This window comes from Bufo bufo, chromosome 9 (assembly GCF_905171765.1).
Source record: "Bufo bufo chromosome 9, aBufBuf1.1, whole genome shotgun sequence".
Taxonomy (NCBI): Eukaryota; Metazoa; Chordata; class Amphibia; order Anura; family Bufonidae; genus Bufo; species Bufo bufo.
The window spans coordinates 221,862,274-221,878,156 of NC_053397.1; the positions used below are offsets into that span (position 1 = coordinate 221,862,274).

Genomic DNA, 15,883 nt, shown 5'->3' on the forward strand with positions numbered 1-15,883 from the left:
ACAGACATGATCATCGCACATAGCCTTCTATACATTTACTTGTGGCCATGCTTTTTTTTTTATAAAAACAGACCCAAAACTAAAATAACTTGTGGGAAAGTGAGTGATCTCTGACTTATCAAGATTTCCTGCAGCATTCATGTGTAAATGGGACTTAATGGTTGGGATGGTATGAAAGGGTCTGCCCGTGGTGCCCCATTATGGTCACAATTCTGATATCTTAGTTTAAGGTCCAGGAACGTTGTATTCTCACCCTCCAGAGCGGGGACCGGGGCGGCCATTGGGGTTCACGGGTGGCTGGATACTCTGAATGGGCATTAATGTGCTACAGGTTGTAAAAGCCGCACGTAGACGCTTGTATCTACAGATAATCCCGGGGGCTTTGTTTGGTTATTTGGTTGTCAAAGCGATGGAAGCAATGGATACATTGTAATATAAAATATATGCTGAGGAGAAGGACACAAGGTCTTAAATTAGTTGGTGATACAGTTTTTTGACTTGAGTAAAAATGACCTTATGAAAAACATGGCAGCTTTCTCCCAAAAACAGTGTCACACCTGCCCCTTACCGTCAGTGAGGCTGAGCTGTAATACCAGACACAGCCCGTGGACAGGAGTGGCGCTGTTTTGGGGAGAAAGAAGCCATGTTTTTCTAATCCTGCACCATGCTATTAACTTAGTGTAGACTGCCAGAGCCTATAGGGACAACGATTCTCCAGAATGTCCTGTCTTGTGTTTGGGTTTCCTGTTTTCCCGTGGCCCAGGGTTTTTGATTCCTGTGATTATCTCCATCTTCCTGGCCATCTTTTCTCATCACCTTTTTAATTCTTCCAAATATGATAGTCTTCTCCAAAGAGTGAGTCTTCTTACAATATGTGCATAAAGTTGGGCTTGGTCTTGTCTAGTTTCCTCTATATTGGGGTCCTCGACATGAGAACATCCAATCTTTCGAGAACTGGCTGCTTGCTTTATAATTAGTGGAGGGACTTTTTCTTGATAATTGGTGCTGGTCTTGTTCTTGGTAATTGGTTCTTGGTCTTGTTCTTGGTAATTGGTTCTGAGTCTTGTTCTTGGTAATTGGTTCTGAGTCTTGTTCTTGGTAATTGGTATTGGGTCTTGTTTTTAGTAATTGGTATTGGGTCTTGTTTTTAGTAATTGGTATTGGGTCTTGTTCTTGGTAATTGGTCCTGGGTCTTGTTCTTGTTAATTGGTATTGGGTCTTGTTCTTGCTAATTGGTCCTGGGTCCTGTTCTTGGTAATTGGTTCTGTGTCTTGTTCTTGGTAATTGGTATTGGGTCTTGTTTTTAGTAATTGGTATTGGGTCTTGTTCTTAGTAATTGGTATTGGGTCTTGTTCTTGGTAATTGGTATTGGGTATTGTTTTTGGTAATTGGTATTGGGTCTTGTTCTTGGTACTTGGTATTGGGTCTTGTTCTTGGTACTTGGTATTGGGTCTTGTTCTTGGTAATTGATCCTAGGTCTTGTTCTTGGTAATTGATCCAGGGTCTTGTTCTTGGTAATTGGTCCTGGGTCTTGTTCTTGCTAATTGGTTCTGGGTCTTGTTCTTTATAATTGGTGCTGGGTCTTGTTCTTGGTAATTGTTGCTGGGTCTTGTTTTTGATAATTGGTGTTGGGTCTTTAACATCTTTTGAACATTTTTGCCTTTTACTAATGAAGGTTCCATGTCTTTGCAGATCATTGTGGGCGAGTTCTTCCGGATATACTACTTGAAGGAGCGCTCATATTCTTTCATCCAGAATCCCTACGTCTCTGCCTTGTACAAGCAAGTCGGGTGCTTCGTATTCGGCTGTGCGATAAGTCAGTCTTTTACAGACATTGCAAAGGTTTCCATTGGACGTTTGCGCCCTCATTTCATAGAAGTTTGTGATCCGGATTTCACGCAAATCAACTGTTCTCTTGGATACATCCAGGATTATAAGTGCAGAGGTCTGGAGAGTAAAGTCACTGAAGCCAGGTATGTGATACACTGCATGAAGGCCGGTAGTTACTGGCTCAGGGTATTGGGGGACTCAGTGGTTTGTATAGAGAAGTAAACGCCAGTCAAAACAGGCCCCTCTTTTGGGGTTGGTTCAAGCTTGATGCCTTTTTTCACCTTCCCACCCTTTGTAGAACAGAAGGGCAATATGAGCGCCGCCAGCCCACTTCCGCCTCCTGTACTTTCTGTCTGTTAATCTGAGGAACCCCATAAATGCCATGGAGTAGAGGGATGGAGCCAGCCTGACCAGCACCTCAGGGGCCGTCAGTGTTTTATTTAATTGTGGGTGGAGCTACATCCCAGAAGATCATGCTAATCTGGCTTTATAATCTAAAAATAAGACAAATAGGACTATTTTTTGGTCTTTTTCATTATTCTACTGTTCTCCGCTTTGTACATGGTCATAAACCTTCTTCCATAATAAGTCCTGCAACTTTCTTTGCTGTGTAAGAATGAATCATGCCAAAGATAAGTTTGATGACCTGGTGCTCAGGTGCATTATCTTAAAGTAAACGGGGTATGGCATTCCCTTATATACAGTCAGTATTTCTTTATACATACCTGTACATGTTCTTGAGGCTGATGCTCCTCAAGATAAGGCCATGAGTCAGCTCTTGCTCAATCTATTCGGTAAAAGTCCATCACAGTCATGTCCTTATCTTATTCTAAGGATTTTTTTATTTGTCTTTACAGAAAGTCGTTCTTCTCCGGCCACGCCTCCTTCTCCATGTATACCATGCTGTACTTGGTGGTAAGTTATACACATTGTATACATAGCAAAGCATTCTTTACCTTGATACAAGTGTGATCAATGGGAATTCCAGTGTGAGGACCCTCACCGATTCTAAAAGTGGCTGCAAATGCAGTTTAAGGTTCTTTTCAGACAATCGAGTATCACGCCCTGGACTCGCAGTGCAGCACCCATCCTGACCTCCCAGCACTGCATTATATTGATTTATGATGCTTTGTAACCCTTAGGGGTCTGGAATGTGTTGGATAACACTGACAGCATTATGTTAGTGTTATACAATACATACCAGAACTGTAAGGGTTACATAGCTTTATAAGTCAATATAATGCTATACAACCCCCGGCAGTGCTGGAAGTTCAAAACGGGTGCTGCACTGTGAGTCCGGAGCGTGACACTCGCTCGTCTGAAAGCATCTTAAAGGGGTGCTCCACATTCAGGTACCTTAAAGGGGTGATCCACCTGCCTGACACTGATCAGTATTTTTTGTAATCCTCATTAGAAAACTCTTCTTTTAACCATAGAGATGATGATTAATAGACTTAAACACATATAGGAAGTATGGATGGCGGGTTTTACTGAGTTTCCAATGCAGGGGGGTGGGGCTTTTAACAGAAGGGGTGTGGTCACAGAGAATAGGAGTTCGGCATCCACTTCAGATCTTGCAACGTGAAACTAAACTGCTCTGATGTTTTATAACAATGTCATACGCCGCCTCGGAGCAGAGGTTGTCACTTCCCATCCCCCACAAAGCATTGGATGTCCCGTCCAGACTAGGAGACATTTGATTGCTATTTCAAGATATAAAAGTTTTCAATAAGACACGCTGGAGCCACGCGGACAGAACCGATGTATTACGGCTTGATTTATTATCATTTTTATGCATTTTGTTAAAGTTGCAGGAAGACCCCCGTAGGGTTGCTTCGAGTCCTAACAGGGATGTTGTTTTCTGTTTAGAGATTCTTTCTTCTTTTTTTATGGTATTTATTTTGCTTTATGTCTGGAAAATGATTTGAGACCCCCGGCTCGCTGCCTAGCTGTAAAATATTACCTGCTGCAGGTGTTAGAGGGGAAAGGTGGTGCTGAATTTCCTCCGTGGTAGTGTAAGACCCCCCACCCCCATCATAGTGTCTGTGAGCAGTTATACCCCCATCCCGGCTCGGATGCTATGAAAACATTTAGGCAGCTAAGCCCCTCTATAAAGGCCGTCACTTTTATTTCTGCCTGTTTTCGTAAGCGCCTTCCCCCAACATTTATTAAAACAGAAGTTGACCTATTTCTTCGGCTGAATGAAAGTTTTGTTGTGCCCCCTGACTTCCATTTTCGGAGGTGTCCTGAAGATTGAACAGTGAATTCTATTTATAGAAACGTTTTTCTATATTTAATTACAAGAAAAATATACGTCCACGTGTCAGATAGGAGGCTTAGGCGCGATTACTGCAGATTTACAATGTTTTTAAGGGAGGGGGGGGAGAGGCTTCGGCAATGGCGGACACCTATGTCATCTGAAACCTTCCACCGGAGGAGCTCCCATCTACCAGTAACGTTGAAGAAGTTGCAGGCTTGAGTTTCATAAATGCTCTATTCACCTGCAAAGCTGCATTCAGAATTCTGCTCTTGCAAATCATCCACACAGCTCTTATTGTTACAGGGCGCTGCCGTCTAGTAGAGTTTCCGAATGCAGCTTCAGATGTGCATGGAGTGTAAAACAAAATCTCATTTTCCCTGGGACCTCCTGAGCAGTCGCAAGCAATCAGTGCAGTTTGGCAAGTAGCGTGCGATCTTGGCGAATGCTCCTATTTTTCCTTTCAGTAAATTACCGCGGCAGAACCTGTCCGGCCAGATATGACATCACCGCCCTCGGCACCGGGAGAGTGATAGACATTGGAGTTTAGCGTAACAGAGCATGGTGTATAGATTTTTTGTCATTATTTTTTCAGTGTAGCGTTCAGATCTTTGGCCATGGCGAGATAAGATGGGTTTTACGTGTTTTCAACCGAGCCGATATCTCAGGACAGAGGGAAATGAGAAAAGGCGACTTCCTTATTAGTGAATGAATCATGAGGCCGTTGACCTGCCTTAAATAAACACGTTAACAGATCGAAGACTTGGAACAAGGCCGCGCCTGTCACTTTAAATATAACACTCTGGGTTTCATTTTTCACCTACTGTGCCATGGAATTAATGGTGCTTTCAAATAAATAATAATAATAATTTGCCCCTTAAAGGACTCCCCCCGACTGACCCCCCTGAGGTTAGGACATCTATAGGTTGTTCTGTCCTTTTACCAAATATCCCCTAGAAATGACAGTATAGGGACCAGAGAGGACAACCTCTGCCACCCTGAGCTCTCAGGGAATAGGGACATACGGCTGGGGCGCGGTGGGTCATCCACGATCGGCTTTTTCCAGCTTCTGACTGACATTTTATTTAGTGAGCCCCATTAGTTGTGTTTTATTACCGTTGGAATTGGGATCCCTTTAAAAAGGACCCGTCCCCTCTCCTGACATGTCTGTTTTAGTAACTACTTGCATCCCCCTAATTACTAACAATTCTGGAGCATCTACTCTTATGACTCTGTGTTTTTACCATTTCTTTATTGCTATTGCTAGCGGTATGCAATGAAGGGTCCAGCCGGGTGTTACTACTTGCACAGTCTGACACTGGAAGCACTGACTGTGCAGGTGGTAACACCCATCTGGACCTTCATTGCATATTGCTACCAATTAATTCAAAACTTCTAGCAGGAATAATAAAGTAACGACACATCAAAGAGTCATAAAAATAGATGCTCCAGAATTGTTTGGGATGCATGAGGGATGCAAGTAGTTACTAAAACGGACATCCCAGGAGAGGTGAGGGGTATTCCCATCACATACAGTGGGGGAATAGAGCTAGGATATGCCCCCATTGTCTTATAGGTGCGGGTCCTACCTCTGAGAACGGAGCGGGGAGAGCTGTGGCTGGAGGACCCCGGATTTCCCGGGGTCCGTCCACCACCAAGCACTGCTCCCATAGAAGTGAATGGGAGCGCACCGTGCACGCGCGGCCCCTGCTCCCAGTCATTTCTATGAGGCAGACGGAAATAGCCGAGCCAGCTGGCTCGGCTATTTTCGGCGGCCCCATAAAAATGAATGGAGGGCAGCTGCGCATGCGCAGTGCGCCCTCCGTTAATTTCCCCGCTCCGTTCTCATTGTAGGTGCGGGTCCCAGAGACAGTGGGGGCATGTTCTAGCGATATGCCTCCATTGTATGTGATGGGAATACCCCTTTAAGGTCATTAGAGCACATTACCTGGAAATCTCATTGATCCTTCCTTGTATTGTAGCCAATTGTATCGGATCTAAATGACACATCATTACATATTAGTCACATTGTAGTCATTGCCAAAGTTCATATCCGGCTCACTTGACCATCAGATTAGCATACGGTGCTGTCTGTGACAGGGACCGCTGGGGGACAACCAGTATCCGGAATGGTAAATCTGCCTAGTTACGCAGTCATAGACCCCCTGATTTATGCATTCGCACTCAGGATTCTAGGAAAGCTGGGTGATAGACTACTTATAGCATTTTTATATTATTATCAATCCTGTCTGGATCGCCAGATGAACATATCGAGCCCCCGGGCTCTTCCCATGATGCAAAGAGATAAATGGTAATATAATGTCAGGTTAATCATTCATCTGCTGCCAGCCACAGACAGATGTCTACCTCCCCGTCCCACGCCGGCGGCGGAATATATTCTTTGCCAGGTGTTTCATTTCCCCAGTTCCTTCCCCTCGAAGAACGGAGGCGGCCATGACACTCATTGATGAGACTGTGATCAGGGTTTACTGCCTTTTGCAGATATTAAAAATATATTAAATTACATTTTTACTTGTGGTTTATGATCGTTCTGTCCCATGCTCTGAGGAGTTAATGGTCATATTCAGCAGACAGTCATTGCTGCAGTGTAAAGTATGGGGTAAAGAGAGCGTAGCAGCTTTAGCAATAGCTGGTGATACATCACTGCATAACTAGTCAGATAGTTTGTTCATAAGTCTGGGTGAGATTGTGTTCATGCATATCAGCCAATATAAATAAGCAGAGCTGCAGTATAAAGCATGGTGTTGGGGCAAAGCAGCAGTTATAACAGGTTTATATTCCCTGATTTGCCATTCAGGACTCTGAGAAAGCTAGGTGACATGAAATGTTGGAAATCCTGTCCCCTCAAAGCCATTGTGCTGGAGATAAGTGACCGCCTGTAGCTATTGTGAGATAATCTGCAGGTCGATCACTGATTACTTGTCAGGAATCTCGGCTAATCTTGGATCAGGATTAGGACGGTCGCCTCACAGATCGGATTACCCACTGTCACAACACCCAGGTGATCCCTATCTGTGGCCATTGTATGTCCCTGTGACGGAGCAGATAATGGGGGTTGTGATCCTTGTGCCTCCTCTGCAGGCTCCATACATCATAGGGACCATCATCTGCCCCACGAAGAGGTCAGGAGGCTCCGGACGGTGCCTGTGCCGCCATGACAGGGTCACTATTTCATGCCCTGATGTTTCGTTATCACTTTAATATTTGCTCTGAAAACTGAGACTCCTTCATTACCAAACAATGGGAATTCCAGCAGCTCCAGTATAAACAGCCGAGCGGCGGGGGTGTGCGGCCAGCAGCCAAATATAGGTCCTTATCCCCAGGCCATGCTTTATAGCCTGCAGCAGGGAAACTACAACTCCCAGCAGGCCCTGTACGCCTTGATCTTACTGTGTATGATTACATTGTATCTGCCATACCTTGCTGCTCCCTATAGATCAGGTCAAACTTAGCTTTCTGGTTTACACATAGAATCCGAGCATTGCAGTACAGACTGACACATATGACAGTAATAGACGAGGGGGGGGGGGTGAAAATGGGGGGGGAAAGGGATATAATGTTTCCTAACATTGCAGATTTATATGTATTTCAGGGTCAGTTAGTGAGCTGGTCAGGACGGTTGCACATTGACATGGAAGACGTTACCCCTCATTCATTAAGTTTTACTGAACATCAGGGTCATAGTGACCAGGCATTCATTTATATTGATCCCCGCAGATCACATGACTGCTTGTGTATGCTTAGACTACAGCACAATTGAAGGGGTACTATAAGCCTCAGCATGCCATAGACAATGTAGGTCCCGAAATTCAAATAAGCATCGTAACGGGGGAGGCATGCTGTTAGCCTTAGGATCTGACTGAATCAGAGGACTACCCTCTGGGACATATTATAAAGAATTATGTAAAAGGGACTGTCCCTTTAAATCTGTTGTAAGCTAGGTCATACAATAAGTTAAAAAAAATCCATAAAATCCACACTTGAGTCACTTCCCCCCCCCCCCCACAGAATCTTCCACGTGACTCACCTTGAATTCTGGTAGAAGCCCGTTTCTAATGACCGCAGCACTGAGTAGTCACTGACAAAGGAAACATCAGTTCCCGTGTCAAAGGTCAACACTAGGAAATGAAACGTTGTCTTTTGACATCATCCAACCAAGTGAAATCCGTCATCTATCCAAGGGCAGGAGAGAAAAGCTGCAGACCTTGCAGGAAAGATCGGAAATTCAGGGTTTGAGAAGGAACAGAGGCAGGAAGCAAGAAACCGGCGAAATGTAGCAAAAATCTATCAATAAATAAATAAAATAAATAAATATTCTGTTACAAGGAAGGATGAGTGACAACCATGACAGATCTTGTCAGTGCTGCATCTCCCACGGCTGTGTTGCTTCTGTTCAGGGCTCTTGTAGGTGTTACCCAGCTTTACCAGACACAGATACATTGGAAGTTACGATGTTTTTACTGTTTTTGGGGCCAGAAATGTAACACTTCATCTATAGATGCCAGAAAGACTCAGTCTCCCTGAGGATCCACTGCGTCCTGACGATTGTATGAAGTAATTTCTTAAAATACAGGTCACCTCCAGCCGCGCCGTCCCTGCCATTCCCTCGATTTCCTTCCTATAGGAAGGGAGGGGACCACCAATGGGTCTTGTCCGGTGCCTGTTGTGCTCATCCCAACCTGGTCATGTCCAATCGGTTTTGATAAGTGGAACAGAAGTGTCCAACTTCCCTGCATCTCTTCCCCTTTGTTTCAGAAGGTTCCCACAGAAATCTGACAAGTGGACTGGGCCCAAGTCCAAGAGGAAACAGCAACAATGTATCTCTCAACATATATATATAGATTCAATGTATACAAGTGTTTCTGAGGTCTTAAAGGGGTAGACTTCTTTAACATGTGACGCCCATGGTGGTTTGGAACCTTGGGACCTTCTTACATTATTTAGAGACAAGTGACACTATCTGTTCTCTCTCTCTATATATATATATTTTTTTTAATTTTGCACGTCTGTAATTTTTTAGAATTTTTGAAAGATTTTCAGAAATCCCAATTTTATCTTTAACTGTTTTGTTTTTTGAAAATCAATGTCGGGCCGCAGGCTCGCACTTACATTGCACAGTAGCTCCCTTGGCCTAGACATTTACAAGCCGTCGGCCTCCTCCGTAGTGACAGATCCCCCCGGCCTTGACTTGCCTTTGGCCTTCTTCTCCAGCTGCTAATTACAGGATTTTGCCAGTAAATGTAATTTTAGCTAAATTGAGAACTTGGGGACTCCTGTAGATGTCTGGGAGGTGAAGGAAAGGATAAAGTTTAAGCGGATCAGGGGGAAAGTGACAATTAGATCAGATTTGTTCCAATTTGTTCCAACAATTTTTTGATTCTAAAAACAAATTCTGTCGCGTTGGGAGCTGTCGTGTCTCCTCTTTGGTTGACTTGTAGCCGCAGTAGAATATGTCTATAACATTTATAATTCTAATGATTGTTTCCTCTTTTTTTCCAGTTTTACCTTCAGTCAAGATTTACATGGAGAGGAGCCCGGCTCCTGCGCCCCCTGCTGCAGTTCACCCTCCTTATGATGGCCTTCTACACAGGGCTGTCCCGAGTCTCGGACCACAAGCATCATCCCTCCGACGTGCTGGCTGGTTTCGTGCAGGGAGCTTTGGTGGCTTATTGCATAGTAAGTATCTCCCATGATCGGCAGGTCCATCACATAGATACGAGAGTGACCCTGATCAGGAACATCTGCACATGGAGCTGTCTCATTCTTGGGGTTGGTCTTGCCATGAGGCAGATATGACCATGAACAACCATATTGTCTGAACCTTCACTGGACCAAGAGTACGACTGTAAAGTATTATTGGCTTTAAGGGGTTCTCCATTTCAGGCCATGTCCATAGATCAATGGAAACAAAGTAGATACCAGTCAACTTTCCTGACATGTCAGTTTGGTCAATACTTGTATTTCTCAGGAAATAGCCATTTTGTAGCATCTTTTTCTAAGAACTCTGCATGTTTTCTGTTACAATTCCTCTGTTATTCCTCCTGGAACTGTATGTCTAAATGAACAAATAGGTGTTACTATTCCCCTTTACACTGACATTATCCAATCCACTTACGGTGTCAGACAGCCTAGAGACAAAGCTTAGGGCCTAGTTGCAAATTTAGTCATACATCGCCTGGAGGAATAACAGAAGGAATTCAGGTATTTAATAAAATAGACAAGTAGATATAATAATATATAAAATATAAAATAATATTTGGACCTCAGCTATCTTCGCCCATTGTTACACTAGTGTACATTGGCAAGATGAGCGGCTATCAGATACTTCTGACACCCCTTATCTCTGGGGAAGCAAATGATAGGACAGGTAAAAATTCAATCATCCATCTATAGGGGACTTGAGGGAACAATTGCCTTTAGACACAATTGCTGCCTCATCCTGTGAAATTTGGCGGCTCCACCAACAAAAATCCCATGTTTGGGGCCAAGTTTGAGAATTTCTCACTACAAGTATCTCCCGGTGCCTCCACAGCACATGCCTTCCCTGGGAACTTCTGCCGCCTTGTTTTTATTGGAGAGGTAACAAAACCCAGTCGATTGTAGATTTGTGGAAACCAGTTGACCACGATTGCCACTTTGCTTGTTCTCAGGCAGATTGCACAACGAGCAGCGGCCAGGCCGTCGACATCGCCTCTTTTTTTTTATGAACAGCGACCCATGTGTTACCACTTAATTCAGGAGCAGAAGAGAAAATGATCATGTAATCAAATCATGTCTGCAGATTTATCAGAGACGGAGGCTTCGGGCAACAGAAGAAAAACATGGGCGAAGGCTGGAGACTACACCGAGAGGCAGCTTATCTGGCCCCTGTTAGATCCCATTGAATGGCTGTTAAGTCCCTCGGTCGCTCTCACGAGACCCAATTTCTATACTTTCTCACCATTGTAGTTTACACTATGTCTACATGGGTCCTGGCCTACCTCATTCCGGCTTCCATGCCATCATCCCAGGCTTGTAAAATATTTAGGGAAAAAGCGGTTTTTATAGACTGACGTATGACAATCACGTAGGAAACAGCTGGTGTTATAGGGTGTGGGGGGGGGGGGGGGGGGTCGTAAAACTATTGTGTGTCCTTACCAAAGGAAAGGGACAGGGATACTGAGAGTCATGGATGACTACGGTCCTTTGTGCTGCCATGTTGTTAAAATGTTGCAAACTGTAACCATTTTCTAAAGCATTGCTCCAGATTATACACATAGTTGCAAACTTTTATGTTCTACATGGGGGGAAAAAAGTTTCAGGGCGTCTGGTAATTACTGTAAGTTTTCCGTAGCTCGGAAAATTGCTGCTTGTCACTAGCGCCAATTCTCGGTTGGATAAGAAGAATTGGCAATTGTGGATTATTTTCTAATTTTAATCAGTAACAAATAAAATCATTGACTCCTTCTGGGTCTTTGTTGGACTGAGCACTGACAAGTCATTGTGCTGGCCGCCGCCGTCTGTGGACGTGTAAGAGGCTCTTCAGAGCAGATGCGGCTCTCACACAAAGCTCCGGGCACAGACTGAGATCATTCCTCCCGGATATCGGCCAGAGTCTTTCCTGATGATGGGTAATGGTGGTGAGATGAGATCTGACCGCCGGCGCTTCGTGCTGTCATGAAATCATATTTCTATAGAAAATGTACGTTGTCATCATCATGGTCGTGCAGCAGGATGTGAGCACGCGCTGACCTTTATCATATCCCATATGGTTAAAAACACAGCATCTCGACAGGGTTACAAAGACCCATTGTCATGTCCTCACATGAGTCACACTGCAAGGGTGACCCCCCCTCCAAATAAAGAAAACTATACAACACTACCAGCTGTTACCCAGCTTTCCTTGAAATTTATAAAACAGAAGAGAAGATGTTTTTCTGTGGATTTTTTTTATTTTAAGGGGCCGTCTGGCTGCAGTGAACTCTCCAGAAGTCACCAGGAGTCTATAATACTCTACCCTGCCGGACAATTTCTCTAATGTTTCCAGAGATGTGTTGCTTTTCCAGTAAAATGTGCAAAAATAGATGAAGAGGTTCAAAAAAATGTACAATTTGACACATCAGCCGGGAATGAAAGCGCATTCCTCTCCCTGAGAAGGCTTGGGGAGTTTATTTTTTGGGTGGAGAACTTCACTTTTCAGGAAGTGGACCAAACCCAGTACAAGAAGCTTTTCCCCCTTCTCTCTCCCGCTCCTCTGTATTTGCCGCCCTTCATTGTGTGACCCGGAGAGGAGAATTTGCAGAGGTTGTATTTCATGAGCTCTGCCAGTTGTTTATGTAACCTCCAGCCATTGGGAAATGGTCGACAGCTGCCGAAGAAAAAGACAAAGTGCAACGTATTAGTGAGTTAACAACTCCAGGCCTGCAACTCCGACATACCTGGAGAGGCTTGAAAGGAATTTTTAAAAGCTGATTTCACATTTGTAGTAAATTACTCCACAGGGCACTATAGTCACCTCCAAAAGAAGCCATGGTGGCCTTCATACAGGTATTGATCACCCTTCTGAGAAAAAAGGTTCCTAATCCCAACCCTATCTTTAGGCTTGTTTTTGGTAGGCAAAGCAGAGCAGTCCATCCATCTTACCATACAACCAACCAACCATTAGTTTGCCCATCTGTCTAATTATCCACCGTCTTCTTGAACCCAGAAATCAGACAGACTGACCACAACTGTTGGTTAACACACCCAATTTGCTTGCACTTGTGCCTCCAGAGTTGGGCGGGTGGGTCTTTTGCCCAAGAACCCTGTCACTGCCTTTTTCAAGTTGACTTTGACCATGAAAAGTCAAACACAGTCAATTTAATTTCTTCAGAAATGTATGTCCAAGATTGGTGGAAAATTTTGGAATCCATTGGGCAACTTTAACTCTCCAGTAGGGAAGTTCCATAGGGTCCTGGTTATTTTGAAGAGGTTCTGTTACTCCATTTGTTTGGTTGTCCCATATAGGCAGCCCATTGGCAGATAGCCATTTTGCTGGTGCTCAGGGGAACAAATGCCCATCCTTTGACCTTATGTGTGCTTAAGCAGTGGTCACCTTTGGCGCTTGTCTTTAGAAGTTCTGCTGACCTTTGCAAGACCATGGGCTGATCCAATTTTGCAAAATTGGGCAGTCAGGGCACCAGTGCATAAACTTTAACAGAGACCCACCTCAGCCACCACACAACATGGTTGCTCTGAGGTGGACTGCTCTAGGTTGTAGGGCATATATAGCCAGATTTTTTCACTGTCCAATATACAGGCATATCCGCACTTATCAATGTACAACCGTCCAGCACGACCTCTGATTACATGCAGGAAAAATGAACTTGGCAGTAAGAAAATATAGGTCATCTTGTAAAACTGAGCAGTAATCCGGCAGACACAGATGACCCCGGAGGGGGAGACTCTTTCTTATCCTACACATTTTTCCGCCTGCATTGTGTGCTGTCCCCAGCTGACACTTCACACTGTAGGAAGTTAGGTGGACCTGGCTGGTGATTTCCCTGCACACACCCCTATGTTCCATTGTCACCATATCCCTGCCCTGATATGTTAAATGTCGTCTATTTCACATCCTGCAGACGGCATCCGCTATCATGTATTCAGGAAATCATGGCCAAATATCTCTTCCTTGCATTGGTTTTTGCTCTAGATGTCAGCAGGGAGAGGGAGCTTGAGGCTGATGGCGGCATTATTCCAGCAATGCCTAGAAGGAGTGCTGTCATCCTCAACTTGACATTGCATGCCCTCACAGATAGCATAGACTTTCCCTGTAGGAAGCCAATCCACTGGCGGCTGAATCATAAATCTTGGTGGCCTGTAGTCCGTTTTGTGTATTTGACTTTTTATTTCTCTTGTCCACTGACACAAAAAGTTGTAAACGAGTCCATGAACCTTCTCTTTTTGATCTTTTTGCAGGTGTTTTTCGTATCAGACCTCTTCAAGACGCCGAAGAAACCCACTGTCACCCCTCCTCCTGTGAAGAAAGACTCTCTGTCACCTGTGGACATCATTGACCGAAATATTGTATAAAACCACCGAAAACTGATTGCAGAAGAACTTCTGACAGTGAATTCATTGACCTGCTGCTTTCCAATCTCATCAGACAGTAGAATGTAGAGAAAGACTCTTTGACCCAACCAAACGGAGACTTAAAAAAGAAAAAAAAATACAATAAACAATGTCTGCTATGAGGCCTTTCGATCACAACCTGGCATAAGGTGGGGGAAGTTCAGACTATTGGGCGGCCAAGTGATGACAAGAAGCCAAGATGGAATTCCAGATGTACAATTGGTCTTTATCTGTTCATGTTGTAATGAACAACCTATTGTTCATAAATTTATGAACTCCAAACTTTATTTGAACAAAAGGGAGTTGTCTTTGACTATAGATATTCTTGGCTCATAGAAAAAAACTGATTATTAACGATAGCACTATATAGATCTATAGCACTCATATGTAGTAAGACCATAAGGGACTCATGGTTGGGGATGGTGTCTCCATTATTGGCCATTCCCGATGGACCTTCTTACAAAAATATATAGAAAGATATATAACAAAAGGTATCATTGACCCCATCAAACCCGAGGCAGGCATTCCTACCAAGGAGATCACAGTTGACACCCTTCCTGAAACTGTCTAGAAACCGGCAAGAACAGAACGTACCCAACACAAACCCAACACGGTTCTTGGCCAGAAGACTCTCAGAAGGTGGAAAACCATTAGTGGCCTGTCTTGCTTGAGACTTTTTAAGCACTATAGACTTTGGGTTTGATACCCAACGTACATGACCTAGAGCAGGGTACCGCTGGACGGTATGCTATCCTGAATCAATTGTAGTCTGTCCAGTCTCGTGGACAATCATTGATAGAGTCATGACATTTCATGCAACAATCATACAAACAATATGAAGTGTTTCAAACCGTCAAAAGTGAGGAATTTAAGGCACAAATAAACTTCTTTTTGTAACTTTTACTCCTTAAATTTACCACAATATTAACACAAAAAAATAAAATCCGTCCTATCATTTCAACAATAGCAAACAAGCTGATTTTTTTTATATTATATATTATATAAATAATGTATAAAACAGTAAAGAATTAACTATGTAAAATATTTTTCAAAAATAAAAAAAAACAAAAACAGAATAATTTTAGATATATCCACTATGATCATTAACGGTGTCTCGACCTGTGTTTTTATTTTGCTGCTTAAAAAAGAAACAAGCAACAATTTAATTTTTTTGTATAGTCACCTAAAATATTGTTAGATCTGTGGTAGTAATTTCACTATTAAATAAAAGCAATAACTAGTGGCAATTGTATAAAATGAAAGAAATTGTCAGTATTTTTGTAATGTTTCATATTGTAAAGAAAAGAAAAACGAAGAAAAAAAGAATATTATTCAAATATGTTTTGTAGAATACTATTTTTTTTTTTTGCAAAAATTGCTGTAAAAAGATGCTTTTTAAATAAAAGCTCATATTGGATAATTATTCTATCCCTTGTGTCTTGTCTATTGTCATATTCTGGGGTTTGTGTGGTGTATTTTTAATTTTCTGGAAAGTCAATTAATCAAGACTAGACTTGAAAAAAATAGCATGGAAATGAAACTACTCTCATGTGCAAATGACCCTTAATAGATAGATAGATAGATAGATAGATAGATAGATAGATAGATACAGTGTCAGACTGGGGTGACTAGGGCCCACCGGTAAAATTCATTCTGGGGGCCCACTGTACAGCTCCATGCAAATAC

General features: G+C 43.2%; 1 protein-coding gene across 2 annotated transcripts in view; it reads left to right on the forward strand.

Moving 5' to 3' along the window:
• PLPP3 (phospholipid phosphatase 3) overlaps positions 1–14,649 on the forward strand; it is a 53,845-nt gene extending 39,196 nt beyond the window's left edge. The window contains exons 3-6 of one of the 2 annotated variants that reach the window (XM_040408262.1): positions 1,693–1,973; positions 2,688–2,745; positions 9,608–9,784; positions 14,045–14,180. In XM_040408262.1, the coding sequence (XP_040264196.1) occupies positions 1,693–1,973; positions 2,688–2,745; positions 9,608–9,784; positions 14,045–14,158 (630 nt within the window). In that variant the 3' untranslated portion in view covers positions 14,159–14,180. Of the gene's footprint in view, positions 1–1,692; positions 1,974–2,687; positions 2,746–9,607; positions 9,785–14,044 lie in introns of both variants that reach the window. The other variant, XM_040408261.1, reaches the window with a different exon arrangement.
• Positions 14,650–15,883: the final 1,234 nt, after the last annotated feature.